The sequence below is a fragment of the Symphalangus syndactylus genome, chromosome 13 (genome assembly GCF_028878055.3).
Source record: "Symphalangus syndactylus isolate Jambi chromosome 13, NHGRI_mSymSyn1-v2.1_pri, whole genome shotgun sequence".
NCBI classification, from domain to species: Eukaryota; Metazoa; Chordata; class Mammalia; order Primates; family Hylobatidae; genus Symphalangus; species Symphalangus syndactylus.
Window position 1 is genome coordinate 99210606 of NC_072435.2, and position 27262 is coordinate 99237867.

Below are 27262 nucleotides of genomic sequence, written 5' to 3' on the forward strand. Positions count from 1 at the left end.
GATTGTGCTGAGCAGTGTTTCTCAACCCTGGCTGCACTATGGAACCACATGGAACACAGTTTTAAAAAATATTCCTGCATAGGTCCCACCCCTGAAGACTCTGATGTGATTGATGAGAGGTTTGCTCTGAGCATCAGTGTGTGGGGGGCAGAAAGGGGGCTTCATTCATCACAGGGATCTTTTTTGTAAGTTAACATGATTCATCATTGTAATTCACCAAGTTTGATTTGGGATTTATAGCTGCAATCTGACACACTTCATATGTGCTTAACTCTCAGCTCAACATGCCAAGAAAAGCTTTTCCATCACCCCTGAAAAGTACAATAATAAAGAATCCAAGCCCCACCCTATGCCATTGTCTCAATCTCTGTCCTCTGGCTGAGTGGACCAAGGTGGCCAGCCCAGCCAGCCATTGCAACAAATGGTTTATCCCCTTAAAATAGACACATGCCAAATAGTCCATGCCTGGTCAGCACCCACCCCAGGACAGCTTCCTGTTGCTTCTGTATGGGGCCTCTCTGAACCCCCCAACCCAGCATAGGTGAGAGAAGAGACTGAGCGTGCTCTCTTGAGCGTGCTGACTTTCACATAGACTCGTCATTCTTGGTCTCACCCCACAGGCATGAGCTGGCCCAGTGGTGTGCTGGACCCTGTTCACACTCGCTCACGAGAACTGATCGTGCACATTCTTCCTAACTCCACTTTCGGTGCAGTCATTTTGGTATCTTGAAATCAGCCCTGGTGGGAGTATTTATGCCATAGAAATCAGTAAATACTACAAACCAAGTCTTGGTTTTTTTTTCTTTTTCCTGGAGATCCGGTTGTTAAACATAAACATGCCACTACTTCTACCAAAAACTGGCTCTCTAGGCAAGAATGAAATTTATGTAAGGTTTTATTTCAGCCCTCTAGTTTCTCCCATGCTGAAACTGTTCCTGCAGTTTCCCCACCATCCTTATTCCAAAGACGTCCAAGAATACTTAAGGTGGCTGGGCGCAGTGGCTCATGCCTGTAATCCCAGCACTTTGGGAGGCTGAGGCAGGTGGATCAGCTGAGGTCAGGCGTTCAAGACCAGCCTGGCCAACATCGTGAAACCCCATCTCTACTAAAAGTACAAAAATTAGCCAGGCATGGTGGCATGTGCCTGTAATTCCAGCCACTCAGGAGGCAGAGACAGGAGAATTGCTTGAACCTGGGAGGCGGAGGTTGCAGTGAGCCGAGATTGCACCACTGCGCTCCAGCTTGGGCGACAGAGTGAGACTCCATCTCAAAAATGAATGCTCAAGGTTCTCTGCACACACACATACACACACATACAAGAACCTATTAAGGCTATTTCTTAGCTCTTCATTTAGACTAACATGTAAAGGACTTATAATGACTGAAAGTGTGACCCGATTGGGCAGATTTACTTTGATAAGACTCACACATTGAATTAAATGAGTCTCACAAGGGAAAATGAGGCATCAGCCAGTGGGTGGGGTGGATTTGGGAAAGGAGACCCTAGGACCCTTCCAGTATCTTATGGGAAATTGTCATCTCTTCCAAGCATTTAAGGCAGCCCTGTTTGTCCCCTAACATAATCAGGTCACTTTATTTTCCTTCTGTGGTTCAGGATGCTTCTCTACAACTCATACTGTCAGCCACCTCAAACCTCACTGTCCTCGTGCCTTCCCAACAAGCTACTGAGGACATGGACCAGGATGAGAAAAGCTTCTGGTTGTCACAGAGCAATATTGAAGCCCTAATAAAGTAGGTGTTACTTATTTTATTTTACATCGTATCTGAATGGCATCTGTGTAAACATGTCTTTGAAGTTCAATGTAGGAAAACCACATGGTCCTTCAAATTCATGGAGCTGAACATGTTCTAGGATTCACCTTTCCTCCCACCCCAGGATAGTAATAGTCAACAATTGCTGACAGCCAACTCTGCCAAGCACTGTTTTACTGCTTTACATATAACCCAGTTAATTCTCTCAACAACCCTATGATAGATACTGTAATGATTCCCATTTTACAGATGTGGAAACCAAAGCACAGCATGGTTAAGTGACTCACTCAAGCCAAGGCTGATAACTGCAGGGGGAACTTGAATTTTGACTATGGCAATCTAGCTCCAGAGCCTGTTCTCTTAACTATTCGGTGATACAGCCCCATGCATTTATATTGAATTATGGCCTTTGTGGACTGTTGTTTCAGGTACCATATGCTACTAGGCACATACAGAGTGGCAGATCTGCAGACCTTGTCTTCTTCTGACATGTTGGCGACATCTTTGCAGGGCAACTTCCTTCACTTGGCGAAGGTGGATGGGGTAAGAGCTCTGGAATTTGGCTGTTTACTTGAAACATAACAGCTTTGTTTATATTGTACTTTTTAAATTTTCATGGTATGGGAACTTCCAAACATGCGCAAAACTACAGAGAACAGAATCCCTCATGTGGGCATCACCCAGCTGCAATAATTATCATCATATATCAATACATACACACATACACGTTACCCTATAGCAGTGATCCTCTAAAACGTGGCTTTCTGCCCAGTGATTGGCCACAAGTCTCACAACAGACCACAGACTGACCCAGAAAGGGTAAAGGATGTGCCATTCCACAACTTCTCTTTTGACGTATAGTTGATTAAGACCTGATTATTAGTAATCGAATCTGTATAGAGAAATGAAATTGAATCTTTATAGAGTTGAATCTATATATACTCAATCTTTATAGAATTAAATCTTTATTAGAGAAATGAAATTTTATATTAAGTTAGAGTCAGTCAATCAATAACTATTGAGCACCTTTTTTTTTTGTATACTATGGTATACTTTAATGTTGACAGTGTGAATTGATAACTGTTTTGGCACAGTTTGTAACACATTTGAAAGGAAACAAAAAAAACTGTATATTTGACATTGGACTTTCTGTAACTCAACATTTACAACATTATTTCCTCTCCCCTCCACAGTGGACAGAACTAATTTCAGATTCAATCCTTTCCATTGTGTCCCATAATATCAAATACTGCATGTTTTCTGACATCTCATATGTATGGAGAATGAAGGGTGGGAAATGTCAAGCCCAGGGCCAGGAAGTACAGCCATGTATCAGGGGAAGTATGATAATAACACTAAGGAAATAAGACTAAAAAATCAAGAAGAGATGTGGGGCCAAAATAACACATGGGAGATCAGATTACATCACGTCAGACCTTTCATGATCCAGTTTGGAGTCACTGTTCTAGTGATGATGTACCTAGAGATACTAGGCACAGATCTAGGTGCTGGAGATAGGGCAATGCCCAAGGAAGAACCCAGCCCCAGAGAAGCTTATCATCTGGCACTTTCTACAGTGTGTCAAAGCTCAGATTCAGAATTCTGTGAGGGAGCCTGGCCGCCCTGCTGCACGGGCAGTGTTTCAGAGCTCTTTCTGTGAATTGCACGAGACGAGAATGAAGATTCCACTGCAAAGTGAAAACTGCTGCATCCATGAACCATGGGCCACAGTCAAAAATGTTTGAGAATTACCACCCTAAAACATTTCTACCTTCCCACTCACCAGTGTGAGCACTATGAAAAAGATCTATGCATAGTAATACCTACATATATGTGACTCATCAGATATTTTCTTTTAGAAAGCAGAAAACAGTGGTCCTATGGCTTTTTAATATCTTATGATAATTCTGGTGACATTGAAGTTATTTTCCATCCAGTGTTAAAATTATATATATTTAAAGTGTACAATATGATTTGATATACAAATACATCATAAGGTGATTCCTACAGTCATGCTAATTTATTGGTGTTTTAAATCACTGATTCTCTTAGCAAGCATTAACTAATTACCCATCTGGGCAGGCGTATCCCAGGCCCTACAGATTCAGAGATAAATCAATCAAGGCCCCTGACCTAGAGGAGCTAACCATTAAAGACACATTTGTAATGAGTTCATTCCTATGTCCTATATAAATATCTCCTGCCAGGAGGGTTTTCTTCAGGTCCTCTGCAGATGTGACTTGGGAGTTGCTCAGGGTGAGACAAGACCAGGGTTCCCAGCAGGGATTTCAGTTGGGGAGAAGAGGAGAGGAAACCAGAAAGAGTAGAGCCCAGTTGGTGTTGATTGGCTAAGTAGGTGGGTGGGTGGGTTGGGTTTTACTTAGCCCCATTTCTTATGCAATTCATAACCTTAAAAAGTAGTTGGATTCTGATCAGGAAAGTCAATTACCACCTGTATTAGTTTGCCAACACTACCATAACAAAGTACCACAGACTGGGAGGCTTAAACAACAGGCATTTATTTTCTCACAGTTCTGGAGGTCAGAAGTCCAAGATCAAGATGTGGGCAGGATTGGTTCCTTCTAAGGCTTTGAGGGAAGGGGCTGTCTTTGGCCTCTCTCCTTGGGTTGTAGATGGCATCTTCATGTTCACATGGCAGTCTCTGAGTGTAGCTGTCTCTGTACAAATTCCTGCTTCTTGTGAGGACACCAGTCAAATTGGATTAGGGTCCACCCTAAGGACCTCACTTTAACTTGATCATCTCTGTGAAGACCCTGTCTGTAAATAAGGTCACCGTCTGAGGTACTAGGGGTTAGGACTTCAGTATACAAATTGTGGGGGCAGGGGGGACAAGCTCAACCCACAATTCTGTCTCCAGGGTCAAACCACAGGGTCACTTTAATGAGCCTCAAACAGCACTTTTGTAAATGAAATAACATGGAATAGAATAGACTAGATGATCAGAGTACTTCCCACATAGGGGAAAGTACTATTTCTTTCTCTTTCTCTCTCTCTCTCTCTCTGTGTGTGTGTGTGTGTGTGTGTGTGTGTGAGAGAGAGAGAGAGAGAGAGAGAGAGAGAGAGGGGTCTATGGGACAACGAGTTAAAGATATTTCTTACTATGGGTCATGGCCCAAAAGTATGGAGGTCACTGCTGCTCAAAAAGCAGAAACCCCAGAGATCATCTCAACCCAAGGTGTGCTCTATAAAGACTCACCTTCCCACTGTGGTTTGCATTTACAGAATATCACAATTGAAGGGGCCTCCATTGTCGATGGGGACAATGCAGCCACGAATGGAGTGATACACATCATCAACAAGGTACAAGATTCCATTCTCCTGCGCATGTGGCGTCTCTTTTCCCTTTGTTATTTATCCTCCTATACAGCATTTTTTTTTTTTTTTTGGAAAATAGAAAAATACTTAGCCTTAAATGGAAGTAACTGGTACTGTGCCTCATGACTTTTATTTTAAAACCATCTAGAGAGTCTATTGATTCAATGAGACTCAGTTTCCATTTACCCAGCCTGTATTCTGCAATGGGCCCTTTATCAAGTGTGGTCACATATATTATCTTTCTTGTTTATGGAAATATCTCAAAAGACACTCTAGGCCAGGTGCTGTGGCTCACGCCTATAATCCTAGCATTTTGGGAGGCTAAGGTAGGAGGATTGTTTGAGCCTAGGAGTTCAAGACCAGTCTGGGCAACATAATGAGATCCTCTCTCTACCAAAAAAAAAAAAAAAAAGGCATGCACCTATGTGGTCCCACCTACTAGTAAGGCTGAGGTGGGAGGATCACTTGAGCCCAGGAGGTCAAGACTGCAATGAGCTGTGTTCAAGCCACTGCATTCCAGCCTGGGCAACAGAGTGAGACTCTGCCTCCAAAAAAAAAAAACAACAACAACAACAACAAACACTTGAGCTGAAGCACCCTGGCACTGTGAAGTCTATACAACCAGATGGGATATAATCAAGAACTGGAGGAGAGGCATGTGATTACATATCACTTTTCCACTCTCCTATCTGCATTATTGCATCCTAAAAAGATGAGGTAGGGAAGGCCCTAGGGAAAAAAATGGAAAAGAATATAAAAAGCATGGCGACATTTTTATTTTCTTCTAATACCCAGTTTAACAAAGGTATGACATAGGAAAAAAAGAATAATGAGAAATGGGATTGTAAGCTACCCTGCAATTTTCAGTTACCATATTAGGATCTTCGTTTAAAATGAAAGTTGCAGGTTGGAATTTAGGGAACATTGGGAATTTTTGTAAGAGGGAAGATCAGAAAAAAAACAATTAATTGTGTTTTAATTAAAATTGTTCTCGGCCGGGCACGGTGGCTCATGCCTGTAATTCCAGCACTTTGGGAGGCTGAGGCGGGCAGATCACAAGGTCAGGAGGTCGAAACCATCCTGGCCAACATGGTGAAGCCCAGTCTCCACTAAAAAAAAAAAAACAGAGTACAAGATGGCTGTTAATTGATTCAGTTTTCTTTGTAGCCTCTGGGCTGCAGGCACTCCCTAAGGAGCTCCTTCTCTGTCAATTGGCATCAAAGGCATCTTTGTCAGGGCCACCGTTGTGCCCTGCATAAAGGTGCCTGGCCAGAGTGGAGGCTAGCTAAATCCCAGCCCACTTCACTCCCCATGCTGCGCACCCGTGTTTGGGGTTGCAAACTCCTGGAGAAAGGACTTTTTCTTGATTTTCAGTGGCCCTCATCATTACCTATTGTTATGTGACATAGACATAGAACCATCAAGTTCTATCAGGCCTTCTCCTCATAGCTCTTGAATCTGCCAAATCCCATCTAATCACCTTAAGCCCCTCCTCCCCCTTCAGCTCCAACAAATCAGAAATGTATCTGTCTTCCTGCAACACAGGGGTTGGTACAATGTTTCTGGAAAAAGCCAGATAGCAATTATTAGACTTTGCAGGTCACATGGTCTCCATCATAGCTGTTCAACTCTGCCATTGTAGTGCAAAAACAGACTTGGACAATATGTAAACAAATTTGCATGGCTGTATCCCAATAAAATTTTATTTTTAAGTACAAGCAGCAGACTGGATTGGGCTTTCTACTGTAATATGCTGTGAGCTCATTTAGGGCAGAACCCAGGCCTCAGTCACACTTGTATACCCACTGCCTGGCCTGTAGTAGGCAAGTAATAAATGTTGGAAAAAGACTGATTAGATTAGAAAAACATTCCAGTGTTGGATTCTTCAATGTGACAAAGTTCTAGGTAGAATGTAAAGGTGAAAATAGTGATCTTGGCCAGAAGGTTAATTATGCAGAGCTTGCAAACTCAAATGCCCAGATAGATCAGATGGATAACAAAATGAGGAAGGGGTATGTCCCAAACAGAAGACATTAGGGAGTGGTGGAACCTATAGTGAAAGTGGCTGCTGCTACTCTCTGCAGCTGTGTGTCTGCAGAAATTCAGACTGATGTTTTTTTTTCTTTAAAGGCAACCTAAATTTGTATGTAAAAATGTCCTATTATTACACAGCACAAGCCAAACAAAACATTTTTACAAGCCAGATTCAGGCCACTGGGTTGCAGTAGATTTGAGACTTCAGGGAAAATAAATGAAGAACCTAAAGAATAAATACAAGAATAACAACCAAGATATTAGCTGCAACCTGCTGCATTTCAGTTCGATTTGGTCTAAGGTCTTCTCTGACAAGGTAGATTAATGCGAGCTGGAATTCATTACTTAGGAGAAGCTGAAAGTCTTTTGTGCAAGATGAACTTTTCTCTAATCAAGGAGGTTTAAGGGTAAGGCATAAAATTGAATGACTAACGTCTCCAACTCTGCTCCAGTCTTGTCATGCTGTATCCTGGAATATTTTTATTCTGTGAGTAATCTTCAAAAGGTTGTCAATGTCAATCCATTGAACTGCCTAAAGAGGTTAATGGCATTAGACTCTCATATGTATCGAAAAGCAGTCGGTCCTACCAAAACATGCTAACAGGATTCTGGGGTTTCTTTTTTCAGGTGCTGGTCCCACAAAGACGTCTAACTGGCTCCTTACCAAACCTGCTCATGAGGCTGGAACAGATGCCTGACTATTCCATCTTCCGGGGCTACATCATTGCAAGTACCACATTCTCTGCCTGACCGCCATGCTCAGGTTACCCAGGAACAGGAATCCCTCATGCGCTCTTGTCTCTTTCCATCGCAGCAATATAATCTGGCGAATGCAATTGAGGCTGCCGATGCTTACACAGTGTTTGCTCCGAACAACAATGCCATCAAGAATTACATCAGGGAGAAGAAAGTCCTGTCTCTAGTAGGTGTCAAGAACTATAACTAGGGAAGTTGTTTTGTGAAAATTCAAACACTCAATGTTTGCAATCCACTAGTTGTGTGCCATTTCACCCCTTCATCCTTGTCCATAGCCACATACTTGATGTAGACTCGTGCAGAGACTCTCTCATACACAAACATCCCCTCGGTCAGAGCTGCTGGATGCTACTCACGTGCCCCTGGAATTGCACACTTGAGCCTGTATACACAAGGATGCAGGCGTGGTGCATTGAGGGTGTGGTGTTGGTGTGTGTATGTAAATATGAACAAAGGCAGCCCAAACCCACAGGTGCTTGGCCTGTTTAGGATCTATCTATAGAACCATCACTCTGGTTCTAGCCTGAGTGATGAAACCACATGGAGAAACCACATGGTTTCTCCAGAGCAGTGGTGGGAGAAAAGAGTGGGCTCAGGGGTGGCTTTTCGGGGCTTTCAGTACCACCCCCATCTTATTAACATCCTCATCTCAGACACCCAATATAAACATGGAAGTGAAAACAGTGTGCTTGCCGTGCAAATCCAGCTTCAAACGTGTCTTCTCATGTGGGGTGGGGGTGGGGTGGCCCTGGGCCCTTCCTTTATAAAAATTCTGGAGCCACTACTGAATATCGGATAAATTATGATCAGCTTATGGAAGTCTTCAATACCTGGAGAGGTCATTTGGACTTAGTCCTGTAAGAAACAGGATCCACAAAAGAGTTTTAAGTCAGATCATGGCATGATCGAAGCTTTTGAATTAATTCACAAAATCCTTTGATAAACTTTGACTGTTTACCCCTAGATGTTAGGAATCAGGGAAGATAGAGAAGGGGAGAAGAGGAGGAATAAAGAGATAATTCACCCCTCTAGGTCCCTGCCGGTGACATCTTAGCTACTGGAACCAGGGAAAGGCCAGGGACTGGGGGGCGGGGAGGAGAGGAGGGGTGATCATGAGGATTCTTCCAGCTTCCTGGGACACCTGCATGCTTGTACCTATGAGCTCAAGTGTGTAATTCCAGGGGTATGCATAAAACACACAGCAGCTCTGCTATGGGGGAGGATTGTATATGGGAGAGTCTCTGTGTGAGGCTGTATTAAGTATGTGGCTATGGACGAGAAAGTTTTGATGGAAAAGTGAAATGACACATGATTGAACTGAAAACAGTGTTTGAATTATCAGCAAGTAGGGATTTTTCTTATTTAATAAGGAAGGCTGCTCTTCTTCCTCACCACCTCCTAAATTATCCCTATCCACTCATCATGTCCAGTCCCACCTCCTCAGGGAAGCTGGCCCTGGCCACCCGAGGTGTGAGCTGCTCTCTCCCGCCTCTGAATTCACACCATGTGTACCCCCTTTCAGCATTTATTATGTATCCCCAATAGGATGAACTGTCTTCTCAAGGAAGCAAGTCTTAGCCCCTCCAACTAGATTATAAGCTCTGAAGGCAGGGAGAGTGTCCTAAACTCCTGTAATATGCATGTTGCACTCCTGGGATGGAATTGGAAATCATCTACCTTGTTTTTTCCCTGCCCTCTGACCCAACCCATTTCTTTAACCTCTTCAGTGAGAAATATTATTTTTCTGCCACAGAATGAAACTTCAGACAGTCCCATAGCCTCTCTGCCTTCCCAAAAAGTCTTATAATTACCTTGGTGACAAATGTACTTTAAGTCACAAACTCAGTCTCAGCTAAGTAAAAATAAAGAATCCAATTCCTTACAATAATTAACACTTTGAATTGGATTTAAAATTAGTTCTTCCTCCCTCCCTGCTCCACAGCACAGCTTTGTGCAGAAAAGGTCTTGGTCCTTGAATCAGTTAGGGTCCACAGGAGATGGAAAACATACCAATTACATAAACTGAGAATTTGATAGAATGAATTGTTTATTGGATATAAAGCTGTATGAATATAATTGAAAGGTTAAAGTCAGAGAGAAATATCACAGTGGTAGCAATCACAGGATTCACTTTATGATCCCTAAAGCTAGGAGAACAATGGGAGGAGGTTGGAATTACTAAAATGTATAAACCTAAAGACCTCTGAGAAGGGGTCACTATTCAGCTGGTGCTGGTGTCTCTGAGCTTGGATGAGTGGCGAGGGTCGCTGTGGGTCTGAGCCCCAGACCTCCAGGAGCAGGCATTGCCTGGCTGGTGTCTTATGAGTGGAGAGGGCAGGATTAAGCTGGCTCTGTGAGTGATGGGAAACTGCCAACCAGATTCAGGTGCCACTGCAGGGAAGAGAAGTGAGGCTGGGTGATGCCAATAGGAACAGGGAGAGAACAGGAAGGACTGAGTCCCTCTTTGCCCCTCCAGCCCTCCGACTGTCTAGAGCTTCTCATTGGCAGACCCTAATAGGGAGCCCCTTGCAAAGCAGAAATGTGGGAAACAGCCTCAGCCCCAGCATCATCAAGCAGAGTGTAGGAGGTGGATTTGGAGCTGACAGGCAATCACTTAGGATCCTTCTCCTCTCCTTCCCCACAGAATGTTTCTCTTCCCTTTCTGATCTCACTAAATTCCATCCTGGTTTCACTAGGTTTGAAGTAGAGGAGTAAGAAGGGTTAGTGGTTGGGAAGAGACATCAAGAGGGTCAGAAGGTTAAGAGGGATGGAAGAGGGCAGGAAGGACCCTCAAACCACAGAGCCCACCCCTAGCTCTGCCCCTGGGGAGCCTGCCCATCCAGGCTGCCATTGGCTCTCTCAGACACTCCCCATGTCTGAGTCACAGCAAACACCCACATTCTTGTCCCAAGCCAACTATGCAAGTGCAAATCTGTCCCACGCAGCAACAACCCTCCTCACTCCACCAACAGGCAGCTCACCAGCAGTCCCTGCCTGGGTCAGACCCCATCCAACATGCCACCCTATCTCCACGAGACACAGATCAAGGTCCTTGGAGCATCCTAGTGAAGCTCCTCTCGTGCCCCAGAGGTGAAAGGCAGGCTGGGGTGTGGGGACTCTGTCTTCTCAGCAGTTCTGCCCAAAGAATTATCACTTTTAAAATCTACCCCCAGCTCTCATATCTTCAGTCTGGGTTTAGAATCCTCTAATGGGTTCTTGACTGTGCTATCTGGAAAATCTGCAAGTTCTCTGAAGCTATCTGTTTCACAACTCACTTTCATATCGAATATTGTGTCTTAATACCTCTGTCAAAACTTCCACTTGGACAAGCTGTTGTTCCTCTTTGTAATCTCTACAGTGACAGCACATGGGAGAAGCTGGGTAACTGTCAGGCTGATCTCTTGACTGACTTTCAATTCTGTGTGTGATCCAGGAGGAGGACGTCCTCCGGTATCACGTGGTCCTGGAGGAGAAACTCCTGAAGAATGACCTGCACAATGGCATGCATCGTGAGACCATGCTGGGTTTCTCCTATTTCCTTGGCTTCTTTCTCCACAATGACCAGGTGCGATCCTTTTATGTAAAACCCCAGCAATGCCACCGAGAATTACATCAGGGAGAGTATGAGTGTCTTGGCTCCTGTCATCCTTCATCACTTCTGTATTAGTCTGTTTTCACACTGCTGATAAAGACATAGCCAAGACTGGAAAGAAAAAGAGTTTAACAGACTCACAGTTCCCCGTGGCTGGGGAGGCCTCACAATCATGGTGGAAGGCAAGGAGGCACAAGTCACGTCTTTCATGGATGGCAGCAGGGAAAAATCTCATGCAGGAAACTCCCCCTTATGAAACCATCAGATCTCGTGAGACTTATTCCCTATCACGAGAACAGCATGAGAAAGACCTGCCCCCATGATTAAATTACCTCCTGCCAGGTCCCTCCCACAACACGTGGGAATTCAGGATGAGATTTGGGTGTGGGCACAGCCAAACCATATCAACTTCCATATTGGAATCATCTCACCAGTGCTTCCTAAGCCTTACCAACACAAGACGGTTGTCTGTGTTTCACCATAAAGTAAAGCCTAAACCAGACTGTCAAGCTCCCACTCTCCTGCCCAGTTGCCAGCCTTCAGATGATCAGTGTAGCCTTACAAATTGTGGCATTGAATCTCTGCAGCCGCAGGCGTCCTTCAGCGCTGGTACGACAAACCCAACAGAAATTCTTGTATCTAGAGAAAGAATTATTCATACAATAGAGGCTTTTATTGATAGTAATTTACTTTCTCTTATGACAATGGAAGTGTAGAGAAATGCTTTCTAAATGAGTAGACACAGTCAAGTCAAAATTTTAATGTGATCCATAATTCTCTGAATGTACCTCAGAATGGAAATAATTTAGACTTTTTTAAATGCCAAATCAATAGTATTACAATATCAAATGTTCTTCTATTTTTGGTATTTAAAAATAGCTCAACATCTTAGAATTCTGGAAATTTATTACAATCACCATTTGAGACTAAGTCAGGTTTCCTCTTAATTTTCCAAATGTACACAGACCTTGGAACACCTCTGTGGAGTTCAGCCAGACTTATCCCAACATCCAAATGGAAGCTCATTTGACTGCAAGTAAATCGTAAGGGACTTTAACATTCAGTGGAAGTTTGAATTAAGCACTTAGCAGGATCATTTTAATATTGCTGCAACACAGATTTCTGGGATAATATATGAATTTAAGAATTTTAAACCATTATTGGATCCTAACTTGAGTTTTCCCCTCTCCCAACTTCAGCCCTGCTACCCACACACACACACACACACACACACACACCCCACCCCAATTTTTCAAAGAATGATTTGCTTCCAGTTATATATGTGCTATATTAATGAATGAATCCATGGCTTCATTTATTTTTCATTGATTACTCATTAAAGTGTTCTTCCCTAAAAAAAAAAAAAATCAAATTACAACTCAAAGTTGAATTTGACTTGGCAGCATTTAGCTACAGACTTCATTCCCATGCCTTGGATGTTTATGGACACACTAAACAAGGACAGATATAAACATACCATTTTTTTAAAAATTATTATTTTTATTCTTGTATAACCATCATTAGCCTTTCTGAAGGTTGTTGGCACATTAACCATGAAGCGGAGATGAACTGTTGCATTCCTCGATTCTTGGGTATGGAAGGCACTACCACTTCCAGAACCACTGGCCTACAGCACAACTGAGCAAGTCCGGGGAGCCATCTTGCTGGTGGGCACTAACATAATGATCATGGGTGGTATTTTTCAAACAAACATAAGCCAATTAATTTGCTCGATGGAAGATACCTTAGAAATTATGTAGTACAACTTCTTCCTTTTACAAAAGAGAAAATTAAAGTTCAGAGAAGGAAAGCAATTGGCCCAAGGTCACACAGCTGGATGGCGCCAGGACTGTTATTCAGACTTCCCCTCCTAGGTCAGAGCTCTTTCCAAGACAAATGACTATTATAATATCTCCAGGTGAATATTGTAATATCTCCTAGGCAATTGTCCTGTTGCTAACCTCCAGTTCCTATCTTCCCCATATCTCTTTAAATGTCATAAAAAGTGACATTTAACCCTGTTGTTCACAGCTCTATGTAAATGAGGCTCCAATAAACTACACCAATGTGGCCACTGATAAGGGAGTGATCCATGGCTTGGGAAAAGTTCTGGAAATTCAGAGGAACAGATGTGATAATAACGACACTACTATTATACGAGTAAGTTCAATGGGCCAGGGCCAATGATGGAACTAAAGAATATTGGCTTATTTTTTATAATTTTAGGGGCATAAGGCTTTTCTATTAAGGTGTATCAATTCAGTCCATAAACCACTGAATGAGTATCTTTGATGTGCCAAGGTGCATACCAGTCTGTGGTTCTACAAAGATAAATAAGACATGACCCCTGCCCTCCGTGGGCTTGTGATCTAGTGCGAGAGGAGGTACCTTGTGTGCCTGGGAAAGGCTGCCGGCTGTGTGGGGGATGGTGGGGGGCACTGGTGTGATGTGTTGGGCAGGATTTTGGACCATGACTTTCTTCAAAGGGAAAATATGCCATATCTATCACAGGCACAGGATAGGAACCATGGTGCACCTATGGCAGTTATGGGCCAAGCCTGCTCTACCAGAAGAGAAAATAAGGAAATGAATGATGTCAGTGTATTACGGAATATGATAATGGAGGCTTTTCATGCCAATTCCTGGGGCTATGTAGGACCTTTCAGCAATAATTATAACCACTGACATTTATTGGACACTCGTTATATGTCGGGCACTGCTCTAAACATTTTACATGCATTAACCTGTGTAATCCTCACAACACCCTACCAAGTAGGTACTATTACTATCCCCATTTTACAGATGGGAAAAATGAGCCAGAGAGATTAACTAATACACGCAGGTTCATACACTACCAAGTGGCAGAGAAGGGGTTTAAATGTAGGCAGCCTGACCCAGAGCTGGAACCCTGAACAACCACATTATCCTGTCTGGTAGGCTTAAGGTTCAGAACTAGACACATTGACCACCTCCTGTTTTAGGAACAGGTTGAGCTTGAGGGTTTCTGTCATTGTGAACTTTTACTCTTTGTTTCGTAATAGCGTGTATTATCTCTGTGAGGCATCTCCATGCTGAACCCCTCATCTGAGCAATGTGCTCCGAAGCTGGGCACTGGGTACAGTAACTTGTTAGTTTCTGAATCTGGCCCAATTCACTTAATAGTTGTTTTTTAATAAATAAAAGTTATTGTTAAAAGAATTTGGACTTAAATGAGATAAGGTCACACTTTAAAGAGTTAGCAGAGTCAGAAGAGTATTGCGGAGAAAAGTGATGCAAATGTGCAAGACCTAAAGGAGTTGGTGTTTGTCTCAAAGAACATTAAAGAGGCTGGCCAGATAATCTGCCTTGATTTTTAATTCAAAAACCTTCAGTTCCAAGTTCTGGACATGCAGCTTCATTTTGCACTAAAGTTAATTACATTGATTGCTTTTGTGTTTTACCAAGGGAAAATGTAGGACATGCTTCTCAGAGCCGATCTGCCCATTCGGAACTAAATCTCTAGTAAGTATTTTGTCTGTTTTGATAAAATAGTTTCCAGATCCGAGGAGTCCCAATTAGAAAATGAACCTCAAGATTATGTGATTTGCACTTCCCTCATTCCTTCACTTAATTTGAATTACATTTTACCTCGTTATCTTTGTAAAATCTTACATCTATTTTTTTTGGACCAAGGCAAAATTTAATAAACATAAATGGGTCCATATGAATCAACAGACAGGACAGAAATTTTTTATGCTCTACGTCTTCCATATCCCAGTAGCCAGTTGAGGACAGCAGCAAGAAATCTTATCGGAGAAGAAAGATTCCATATCCAAAACCATATCCAGCCTGGATATATTCCACCTGCCTGATTTCCTTTTATAGTTGAAGTTGCAACTAACTTTCTCAAAGAAACAGATGGCAGATATGGGGGAGGTAGACAATCCGTGTTTCTTGTTGCTATTTATTGTAAAAGATACTTCTGATTACATTACAAAGAATACTCATGTACCTTCAACAGCATAATAGTTTTTACTAAATATATGATAATTTTTAATAAATTTATGATAAATTTTAATCTATAACAACCATACAGATGTTCTCATTTGAGGTTTAATTTAATCTTGTATATTATAATCTTTGTATGCAGCCTTAATCCTTTCCTGGACCAAAGCAGAATATGAATCAATAGAAACCAAAGTTCAGTTGAATCAATGTACACTGCTGGAAGGACATTTTTACCTGGTTTACTCTACAATTCTTGCAAACTTGAGTTGGTATTCTAAAGAAAGGTTCTTTTCACGGAGTACTACTTTAAAGTATAATTATTGGATTTTGCCACCTGGCATTCCAGCAACCAACGTTGTGTTTTCTTGCTTAAGAAGCAGTGCCAACAAGCCACCACCTTCCCTTCCCACGACAATTTAGTCAGAGAGACAGCAATGCATCACCCACCTACTTGCTTTCAGAGATTGGAAAACTTTTTCCTAACTTAGGAGCTGACGTAGTCATTAATATTTCACAGGGTAATGAGAAGAGGAGATGCATCTATACCTCCTATTTCATGGGAAGACGAACCCTGTTTATTGGGTGCCAGCCAAAATGTGTGAGAACCGTCATTGTGAGTACAATAATTGAATCATCCTAACTACTGCAGCACCATTGGGAAAATCCATCATATGGTATCCTTTTCAAAATCTCTGTGCATGTATGCTTTCTGCCGTCTCCTCTTCCTTGCTACCTGCATTATCATTGTCATCCAATGTAGTAGTGGTAGCAGTAAAGCTCAGAACAGCCCTGTAATCCAGAAAATGGGTAAAAGCTGCAATTCAATTCAATTGCATGATGAAAAAAACTGAGAGTCCGAGAGGCTAATGGGACCACCCTGTTCTCACAACAGGGTAGCTCTGTGTGCATGTTTGTAAGCAAAAGAGAGAAAGTGTCCACTCACAATGTGAAGATAAGGGGCACATGGTCATCTAGAAAACAGGACCCCAAGGCTCATTACCTCTAGCAGTGCCTTTGGAATTTGCAGGAAAAGTCATGATAACTTCCTGTCCTGCTCCTTTCCCAAATGACTAGACATAACTCTGCCTAGCTGGGCAGAGGTGGGGTGATCTGGCCCTTAGGCTGCAGAGCATAGGGGTGGGGGAGATTTTGTATTTAAATGCACTCAAGAATAAAGGCAAGGCAAACCCAAGCAGACACCCTACAGGGCTTCCCTGAACTGCAAAAGATTGGTTTGTAAAATGCCAAAAGCCTCACCTGCACAGGCCTCCTCACCTTCAGTAGTAGATGAAATAACATCGATGTGAAGGGGCCCAGACCTGGGTTGGAGACGGCCCCTTGGTCCTCCCACTCTCCAGCATCACAGGCATTATTCTTTAGTTTCTTCTGCTGCCCCTCCTCCTTTCTCATTTTTCTTCATCCTCTTCTCTGACATGCCTTTTTCCTTTCCCTCTTTCCTACCTCCTCAGTGGAGCCCTTGTTCCTGTTCCTAGCACCCCTAGAAATTGCCAAGCCTCACCCAGTCCCCAGAGGGTCCTGCCCCCATCCCTCACCCACTCCATGTGAGGTCAAAGAAACAGGTGCACATGAAGTCACCCACAGCAGGATTTCTACACCAAGGCTGGACAACACCAGAGGATAGAAGTGCATTGTCAAGCTTTGTCCTTCTGTTTCAGACGAGAGAATGCTGTGCCGGCTTCTTTGGCCCCCAATGCCAGCCCTGCCCAGGGAATGCCCAGAACGTCTGCTTTGGTAATGGCATCTGTTTGGATGGAGTGAACGGCACAGGTGTGTGTGAGTGTGGGGAGGGCTTCAGCGGCACAGCCTGTGAGACCTGCACCGAGGGCAAGTACGGCATCCACTGTGACCAAGGTGAGCACTGTCCTCTCCACACAGGCTCCTGGGCTGCTGAAACCAACCAGGAATATGCGGGGAAAGAGTGATCCCACACGTGCTCTCTAACTGGCCTATCTCCCCTAGTGGGCTGGAATCCCACCTGCTACTATCACTGTGAATTATAAGAGCATCTGTGTTGTCATTTGCATTTGCAGTGTTCCCAAACATTTTCAGTCGCTAACCTGAACCTACCAACTCACTTCCAATTTGCTCATTGACATTCCCAGCCCATGCGTTTTTATATTTACCTATGCACACTAATCATCATGGCTAAACTTTCCATTGCGGACATTGCTTGATAGTTTGAAAAACAGATTTGCACATGTTATTCATTTAATCCACACAGGAACCTTAGGTACTTGAGTATTGCTATGCCCATTTTACAGATGAGGGTATTAAGGCAAAGAGGTTGAATGGCTTCCCCCAAGGCTACACCTGATGAGATGCAGAACTGAGAACTGAATGTACACCTTTCTTGACTCCAAAGCTTGCTTTTAGATCATGCTATTCTTTACCTGAGGGTCACTCTATTGTTTCACCAGCAGCAAGACACATGCTTTAAGTAGTTTTTGCAAAAACAACGATCTGTTTGAGCCAAGTCATCTGTATTCTCACATCCAGATTTCCTTGTGTCCAGGAACACACAGCTGTGAGAGTGTTGACTCCGGAGTTTGGGTTTCCTAACAAAGCATTATTCTACCTGGTACTAAAAACCATACAGTTAACTTGGCTATCACTGTTTTCTCCTCAGCTGGTCTAAGCCAGACAAAATTAATGTACAATTGAATCATTATAATTGGGCCATATAATATTTACTTGGAATTACAGTGTTGATTCTTTTCCCATGTTATTTGGAGTAATTATCTGCTTGCATTTGTGCATGAGTTCCTAAAATGGGATTTGTAGATGACCCTTATGGGGTTCAGCAAACCACTAAAGCTGAATACATTTTTCTGGGGAAGGCATCTGTAGCTTTCATCAAGTTCTCAAAGAGACTCATCTGCGTAATTGAGAAAGCAGTGCCACACCAGGCTTATACAAACCCAGTGTCAAATGGGCTTCCTCCTGAAGTCCATCCTTAGGGGGCAAACATGGTTCCATCCAAAGAAGCCCTGCATAACCCTGGATCCTCAGGTAACCTTGACGGAGGACACTCTCACACTGCTTGGGTCACAGATCTTCACTGCTACACTGTCTCAAAACTGTGGTCTGCGCCACTTCATTGAAGCTAGAGCTAGTTCACTTGTTAACTTGCTAGATTCTGTCTCCTACACCCCTGCCCTTTTTGTGATTCAAGACCCCCATTAAAGACTATGATTCCTAGAAGTAGGTTGAAGAATTAAGTGCAATAAAGCAAACCTAGTAAATGACAAATGAGTTATTGAACATGGGTTAGAATCTGATGATTTGCGGGTGTTTTTCCACTTAGCATGTTCTTGTGTCCATGGGAGATGCAACCAAGGACCCTTGGGAGATGGCTCCTGTGACTGTGATGTTGGCTGGCGAGGAGTGCATTGTGAGAATGGTAAGAGTGAGGCCTTCAGTATTTATAATCTGCTCTAAGCTTTGCTTCTCAGCAGCTACATTTTTCTTTCTAAAATAGAAATGACACCTTTATTACTTCTTCTGGCAATGCACATGATTGATTCTTGCAGCAAAAAGTTTGTAAAATAAAAGAAAGAAGAAAATAAAATCAATCATACCCCCAAGGCAGGAAAGAACTATTACTGATATTTTATATTAGGCTCCCAACCTTTTTCTAGGTATATAAATAAATATGTAGGGAATCACACTTTACATACTGTCTAGTAACCTACTTTTCCACTTCACAATATATATAGATATCTTTCCCTGTGATTAAAATAGAAAAATATTAATTTGTAATCTCCACAAAATGTTACAGTATGACCATGCTACACTTTTTTGAACCAATTTTCTGCTCTCTCAAACACTGCTACAATAACCATATTCATTTAGTCAAATTCCTAGAGATGAGGTTTCTGAGTCAGGGGATGGCACTCTGGGGAAAGGTCTTGCTACTTATTGCCAGGTTGTCCTCCAGAGGAAATAGCAATTTATTCTCCTGCCAACAGTGTCTGAGAGGCCTATTTCCTTCAATCCCACCACGTCACATTGATTTTTCTTAATGTGCTTCAGGTGAGGGCGATCAAAGAGAAGGGAATTTCAGGCAGAAAGAAGCACCTGGAATACCACAAAGACATGGGAAAGCTCAACACATTTAGGGAATCAAAGGATTGCAGAATGAGAGGACTTTAAGGGCAAAGAGGAGGGTTGATGAGAAAAGGCTGGAGCAGTGGGCAGGCGCCAGGCCGTGAAAGGCTAAGGAGGTTGGACTTCTCACTAAAGGCAACAGGAAGCCATTAAAGAGTTTTCAACAAGGGAGCGATATGATCGTATCTGGCACTTAAGAAAATCATTCTGACTTTGGATTGAAGACAATACCCCTGGAATCAGGTATCAGAGACTCCCCCTCTTCTGGGATGGGAGCTGGGGAGGAGATCACAAGTGACTGCCAGCCTAGTGGGGGCTCCATGGATGTGGCATTGACAGAGGGGGCGTCTTTGCCCAAAGCTCCAGGCAATGCAAAAATCAAGGGAATGCAGTTGCCTTTTAATGGTCAGCAACAAGGCGTTAGGGAGGAAGGTTAGTTGAAAAGCTGAATCGGGAAATCTGAATGGTCCCAAGCAAATGAAATATCTCAGAGCAGGTGTCAAATGTCAGGGTACAGAGCCAAGCTTCTGAGAGCCTGGGAGAGGGAAGCAGGAAGCAATGGAGTCACATAAACAGTAGGACATTTTCGGTGAATCCCCAGAATAAATACAATAGGCTCTCTCCTCTTCTTGCTTTCTCTACTCTGAAGGAAGACCCCACCACCCATGCACCTGGTCACCCAATCTAGGAACCTCCCTACTCAGCTTCCATACCTCCTTGTCCCTCACTAACATACCTAACATATTCCATGTCTCCACATCTCTCAGTCCATCTCTTCCTCCCGCTCCCCTCTCACCAGAGCCTTGTGGTCTCTTTGTTTCCTGTCCTATCTTCCTCCACTCCATACTCCCCATTACTGCCAGACAGAACTTACCAAAATATAGATCATGTTTTTCACCCCAGCTCCTCCCCAGGACTTGACAAATTGCTATGGTTCTTCATTGCCTACAGAAGAAAGTCCTAACTCCTTAGCAGAGTGGAGCACAAAGACTCTTCACCAAGGAACACTCACCCAGTTTTCCAGACTTATCTCCCATCCCTGTCTCCAGTGCACATTCTACACAGGAGTTTCCAGTCTAGCAAAGGAAATGTTTGGTAAAAGGAAAAATTGTGGTAGGGAGTACAAAGCAAAGAGCCTGTAGACTATAACAAGACGACTCCTTTGTATGCAAACTCCTAGCTCCTAAGTCCACAGCAGACACCACTAATCAATCATGACACTCCCTCCCTCTGTGACCAGCCAAGGGCACCCAACCCTTCTCAAAGTAGCACACCATTAAGCTGCTACCAATTAATTGAGGTTGGCTCAAAGGTTTGGAGCAGGTTCCAGGGAAGAGGACATAAAACATGATTGAAATTCCAATAGGTAGAGAATGGAGAGAAAGGGATTGTTTAGGCTCAGTAAGACACAGGCACAAAATTGCCTCCATTCCAGCCCATTTGAGTCTGAATTCCCTTCAACACAAAACAGACCACTTTTGCAGGCCTCTGTTTCAGGACGTCCTGTATGACTTGGCCAGGACTGGTAAGATTTCTATCCCAAAAGCTCTTAACATGAGCATCCTATCCAAGAGTATTCTTCCCTCATCTCTAATGATTTATTTCTGGATCTTGTCCTGTCAAGAAATAGGTAGGCATCCAAGAGCAATAACCTATGCTGTGTCCAGGAAATTTACATATTCAACAAATATTGTGTACCTGCTGTGTGCAAAGCCCTGATTTTCCGCACATGCAAAAAAATTATAATTACAGTTTTGCTTGTTTACAGCACTCCATAATAAAATGATGAAAAATGAGAATAAAATTAAGAATAAACTAGAAAGAATAGCATAGGAAATACAAATAAAAGTAGAAAATCAAAACCCAGCACAGGGGTACACATCAACACCCAGACCATAAGAGCACATGGTCACATTCCAGGGAGAATTCTGTGTTTTATTCACCCTTGCATCCTCACTGCCTAGCACAGGGCCTGGCAAACAGAAGACACCATCGATGTATTTGACCTTCAGATTTGGCTTTGAGCTTCATGGCAGCCAGTATAAAAAAGGATTGACATGGTCTCATAGTTTTATATTGTTCACATGATACATATCACTTACTTCCAAAGAAGTAGCTTTTCTGAGCACAACATACTAAAAATCCTCAGGTGAGATTTAGTAAGAGAGCTAAGACAGCAACTGGTTCTCTTTTTCAGCAACCACAGAAGACAACTGCAATGGGACATGCCATACCAGCGCCAAGTAGGTAGCCCTGGGCCACCTCTGGGGACAATGTAAAGGGGATTTTTTCCCAATATTGTCTACCCTAGTCTGTATCCTCAGGGGATTTGTTTCCTGACACCATTTCTGAGGGCTTAGGATAAACTTGAGTATAAAACCAAAAATAACTCTGAAGAGGCCACTATCAAATAGCCAGATCCAGGCTTTCCAACAAGCTGCCATCTGACTTACCTGGTACATTGACAAAAATGCCCACTGTTAACCCAGTCCAAGCCACCAGTACTCTTTCATGGAGGCTGAGGAAACCCAGTGGGCCTCAGTTTCCATAAACCTTGTTCCTGACTCACAGCAAGGCATAACTTGGCTTCATAATGCTAACTCCCAGAGAGGCTTAATGAATTAAGTACTTAGTGGAGTTAGACATGAATTCAAAGTCAGCCTCTGTCATTTGCACTACAACATGACCTTGAGTCCAATGTTGAATCCCTCCAAAGCCTCAGATTCTTCATTTGTAAATGGGAATAATACCAACTTGCTAGGGCTATTGGATAGTGAGTAGATGACACGAAATAATACGTGAAACATGGCTCCTAGTACATCAGTGGCTCTCTAAAGCTTGGCAGCTACCCATCTTATTCCTGAACCGACGCCTATATCTATGCACTCTGTAGTTTGCCTGATAAATGAGTACAGTTTTAGCTGTTTGTGGTGGGGTCATGCCAGAATTGGACTCTTCTCACATGCCTTAGGCAGGACCTCTGAGTGTCTCATGGGGGCAGGGGCCAGGATATTGGGGGTGAAGGGCATTGTGAGTCATGTGGTGGGAGATGGAGTATTTTTCTGTAAACCCCATTTGCCCTTCCTTGTTGCAGCTGCCTCCCCAACTCAGATGGTACAGCTTCATGCAAGTGTGCAGCAGGATTCCAAGGAAACGGGACCATCTGCACAGGCAAGCGAAGGAAGGAATTTGCTGGGGGCTGGCAAGGCTTGCATGGGTTATTGAGAGATTCTTGTTCCTGCAGTCTGAATGGGCCTCAGCAGCTAGTGCCAACCACTGATGGTGAATCGCATGTAATGGGGCAGTTGATTGTGTCTGGGGACAGGAAACCAACTGTTCACAGCCTTGACCACAATTGGGATCACCTGGGAAGCTTTAGAAACCAGTGATTTGTGTTGAGAACCCACATAATGATCAATGTTTCAGATGATGGGTATGCTAATTACCCTGATCTATACATTATATGTATCACACAGCATTACTATATACCCCAGAAATATGTCCAATTATGTGTCCATTAAAAAAAAATTTAACTCACCGATTTGATTGGCCTAGGGTATGGCTGGAGCATCGAGGGTCTGGAGCAGACTGAAAAATAATTTGAGCCCTAGTTCTTCCTCCAACTACCCAAGTGGCCTTGGATAGCTCATTTAACTGCACTGAGATGTTAGCTCATTTGTAAAGTAAACTTAAAATTACCTCCCTTGCAGAACGGTTTTGAGGTTAAGTGAGCTCTCTCTGTTCAATGGCAGAATAATGCAGCTGTTGAAAACTCAGCTCAACTTAGACTCCCCGGGTTTGAACCTAAATACTTATCACTTATGTTACCTTGGGAAAGTTTCTTGACTGCTCTTTGCATTATTATTTTTATCTGCAAGTTGGGGATAACAAAAAGACCTCCCTCACTGAGTTGGACAATAACCTGAATTAATACCTGTGAAGTGCTTAGAACAGACCCAGCACGTAGCACTCAATAAATGTAACCTAATATTTTTATGGTGCCTGGTGCTAGAAAAAATGGAAAATCTTAAGGTCATTTTTCTCTCGAGCACTGTGTCCTGGCAGGCTTTGGTCCAGATTGTGGCAGCACTGGACAATGATCACGCCAAACTGCTTTCTAGACCATCTTACCTGGGGATTCTCCCAGAGGGCCAAGTAGACTCACCTTGGTCCCCAGCTGTGTCCTGCAGTAGGATGTGTACAGAATGCTAGTAAAAACAGCTAGAAAGGGCAAATCACAGATGTTTTTCTTGCTGTCTGTTTTTGGGAATTGGCCATATTTAATCCAGTGCCTGCTCAAGTAATTTTGCAGTATGTTCCATTTCTTAATGAGTTAAGGAAAAATACATCAATGGCTTTTTCCCTTCCCTCTCCCCTTCTGCTCTGTGTCGTCTTCTATAGCAATCAACGCCTGTGAGATCAGCAATGGAGGTTGCTCTGCCAAGGCTGACTGTAAAAGAACAATCCCAGGAAGGCGAGTGTGCACGTGCAAAGCAGGCTACACGGGCGATGGCATTGTGTGCCTGGGTAGGTGTCCTTCCCTCTTCCATTGGTGAAATGGTATAAGAGTCAGAATGCTATTAAATGATTCCAATATGTGTGCCTTGATTGTCAGGACACAAAACTGAGGTCATTATTCCATTTGTCGGGGCAGGAAAGTATAAGGGCATGGAAAAGTGACCACAGGGTATGAAGGCATGTCATGTCCAAAAATTACTTTGGAAGGGTAAAAGGAGATACATTTTCCAATTAAACATCATGGCAATGACAGAATGTTTAAACTTTTATTAGTTCCTTTTTATACAAGTAGCACATGCTCACTGTAGAAAAAGAAAGCACACATACTGAAGAAAATACTCTGAAGGTAGTGCTCTTATTGTTGTCATTACCCCATTTTGCTATGCCTACATGTTTTTGTTTTTTTTTTAACAAAAATGGTATCTCAGGATATACAGCATTTACTATGCTTAGCAATATATCAAAGTAACTCTCCCTGAAAACAAGTATACCTCTAACATTATTTAAATATCCACACACTGTTCTACTATAAAGGTATGCCGTAGTAAGTTGTCTGAATTTAACTGTTTAGTTGGAAAAAAATTGACATAGAAGAGTTACACGAATAGCACAAAAAAGACCCACTTGTTCTTTACCCACATTCACTTATTAACATTTAGCCCTGGCTGGGCTCGGTGGCTCACGCCTGTAATCCCAGCACTTTGGGAGGCCAAGGCAGGTGGATCCTGAGGTCAGGAGTTCGAGACAAGCCTGGCCAACATGGTGAAACCACATCTCTACTAAAAATACAAAATTAGCTGGGTATGGGGGCACACACAGCTACTTGGGAGGCTGAGGCAGGAGAATCGCTTGTACCCGGCAGGCAGAAGTTGCAGTGAGCCGAGATTGTGCCATTGCACTCCAGCCTGGGCAATGGAGTGAGACTCCATTTCCAAAAAAAAAAAAAAAAAAAAACCAGTTAGCCCTGTTTATCATTTGCTCTCTTTGTATATATACATTTTTAAAGCCATTTGAGAGTAATCTGTGTATATTGTATTCCCTTTGTTCCTAAATACTTGAGTGTATATTTCCTAAGAATAAGGATAGCCTCTTACGTAACCACAGCACAGTTAATCAACTTCAGTAAATGTATTATTGACGTAATACTTTTGTGTAATTACCATTCATATTCTAACTTTGTCAGTTGTTCCAATAATGTCCTTTTTGACATTTTTTCCTCCAGTGCGGGATGAAGTCTAGGGCTGGATATTGTATTTCATTGTCATGTCTTTTGAGTCCCCTTTAACCTGGGAGAGTTCCTCAGCTTTGCTTTGTGTCTTATGATGTTAACACATGGGAATAATATCCTCCACCTCCCCAACTTGTTTTTTAGTAGCATGATCTTTATTTAGGGTTTGCCTGATGTTTTTCATTCTTAGATTCAGGTTATACATTCAAGGCCCAAATGTCACACAAGTGATATTGCATCTGTCTCAGGGAGCCTTGAGCTCTCCTTCTGCCCTTTGTGTGTGGTGTTAATTTTGACCACTCAGTGAAGGTGCTGTGATGTCTCCATTGTACAGTTATTTTTTTCTCCTTTGCTACTAATAAGCAGTCAGAGGAGAGACACTTTAACACCAAGCAGATATGTTGTTCCCCATCAAAATATGCTCCTAAGTTTAGCATCTTTTGATGATTCTTCCCTGAACCAATCTATATTGTGATGGTTGCAAATGATTGTCTTTAATTCCTAAGTCTCTTCATTCATAGCACTCTTAGATTAGACTCCAAGATTCTATGGTTTCAAGTACTTTGCTACAAATGCTCAAATTTATTCCATGGACTGATTTAAGCCAGTAGACAATGCCTCTGCTGGAACTGGCCTATCCCAGAATAGTCAATCTTAAGAAACTGTATTCAGTACCCTCCTAGTTCAGTTATTTCTCAGAATTTCCAGAAAACTGAATCATGCTTTGACACCCACTCCCCTCAGTCAGTTATCCATCTTAGCTCATCCCTCAAGCTGGCTTCACTTGGAAACCAGACTGGATTTCCAGGCCAGATATTGGCTTTTTGTTTTAAAGAAATCAACCCGTGTTTGGAGAACCATGGTGGCTGTGACAAGAATGCGGAGTGCACACAGACAGGACCCAACCAGGTGAGTGCCACCTCTCCCAGGCCCTTAGGTTTCCTAGAAGGAAACTCCTAGGTCTTTAGACACAGGCCTGAAAGAGGCTGAGAGCGGACCTCTAAAGAGCTGCAGCCAAAAATAAATACTTTAGGGGAAATTCTGAAAGAATCAAGAGGCCCTTCTTTGGGAATGCAGTGAAATGGGGGAAAACCAAGGGTACTAGGACAAGGGGCTTCCCTAGAGTGGGGAGAAGTAGGTATCTGCGAATACCATGTGATTCCAGAAGCATCTAGACAGTCCCCCAAAATACTCCCCTTTCTTTCAGCATTCTGATGCCCAGAATCCCACACTTTATCTTTGGCTTAAGGCTCTGAAGAACAGGTGCCGTGGTGGAAGATAATACTGTGGGCACTCTACCAGTCACATGGCCCTGAGTACCGTGAGCTCGCAGCACCTGTCTGGAGAGCAGGCCGGGGGAGGTGGGGAAAACATGAGAGTGCCCGCATCAGAGACTGGGGGTCACAGGGTGGAAAGATACAGGCAGGGAAACTGGAGGCCCGGAGACCCAAGTTCTGCCTTCCTCAGTCTCTGCCACATGATGAACAAGCAAAATGGCCAGGTAGGAAATCACATATATCCAAAATTGGATGACAAAGTGAAGTCACCAGTGAATGTTCTATTGACCTCGTTGAGCCATCTGGAGACCTCAGTGCCAGGTCTCTCAGTGGGCAGATCAAGCAAGTACCTAAAGTACCCAAAAATAAGAAAAAAAAAATTGTCTTGAAAGAACTGTGTGAGCACACATGTGCATGCGTGTGGACACATTTAGTCACGGAGGAAATCAGAACAGTCAATGCTGAGCTTTCTTAGACATCTTTTGAGGTTTGGTCATTTTTATTTCAAACTACACATGAGGTAGGAGACAATCTATAAACTTTTTGGTGCTTGGGACATCCAAGGGTGCCCATCCGGTCCTAGGAGGCAGTAAAGGAGGATGTGGAATTGAACTTTGAGAGCAAGACCTTAGC

At 43.0% G+C, this 27262-nt stretch overlaps 1 protein-coding gene across 1 annotated transcript in view; it reads left to right on the plus strand.

Moving 5' to 3' along the window:
• STAB2 (stabilin 2) overlaps positions 1-27262 on the plus strand; it is a 182892-nt gene that overhangs the window by 105927 nt on the left and 49703 nt on the right. Inside the window, exons 29-43 of the mRNA XM_055236360.2 lie at positions 1616-1752; positions 2202-2316; positions 5017-5094; positions 7771-7869; positions 7958-8065; positions 11333-11464; positions 13523-13651; positions 14936-14992; positions 15996-16091; positions 17155-17350; positions 18804-18899; positions 21804-21849; positions 22701-22777; positions 24008-24133; positions 26188-26261. Of these exons, the coding sequence (XP_055092335.1) occupies positions 1616-1752; positions 2202-2316; positions 5017-5094; positions 7771-7869; positions 7958-8065; positions 11333-11464; positions 13523-13651; positions 14936-14992; positions 15996-16091; positions 17155-17350; positions 18804-18899; positions 21804-21849; positions 22701-22777; positions 24008-24133; positions 26188-26261 (1566 nt within the window). The remainder of the gene's footprint in view (positions 1-1615; positions 1753-2201; positions 2317-5016; positions 5095-7770; positions 7870-7957; positions 8066-11332; positions 11465-13522; positions 13652-14935; positions 14993-15995; positions 16092-17154; positions 17351-18803; positions 18900-21803; positions 21850-22700; positions 22778-24007; positions 24134-26187; positions 26262-27262) is intronic.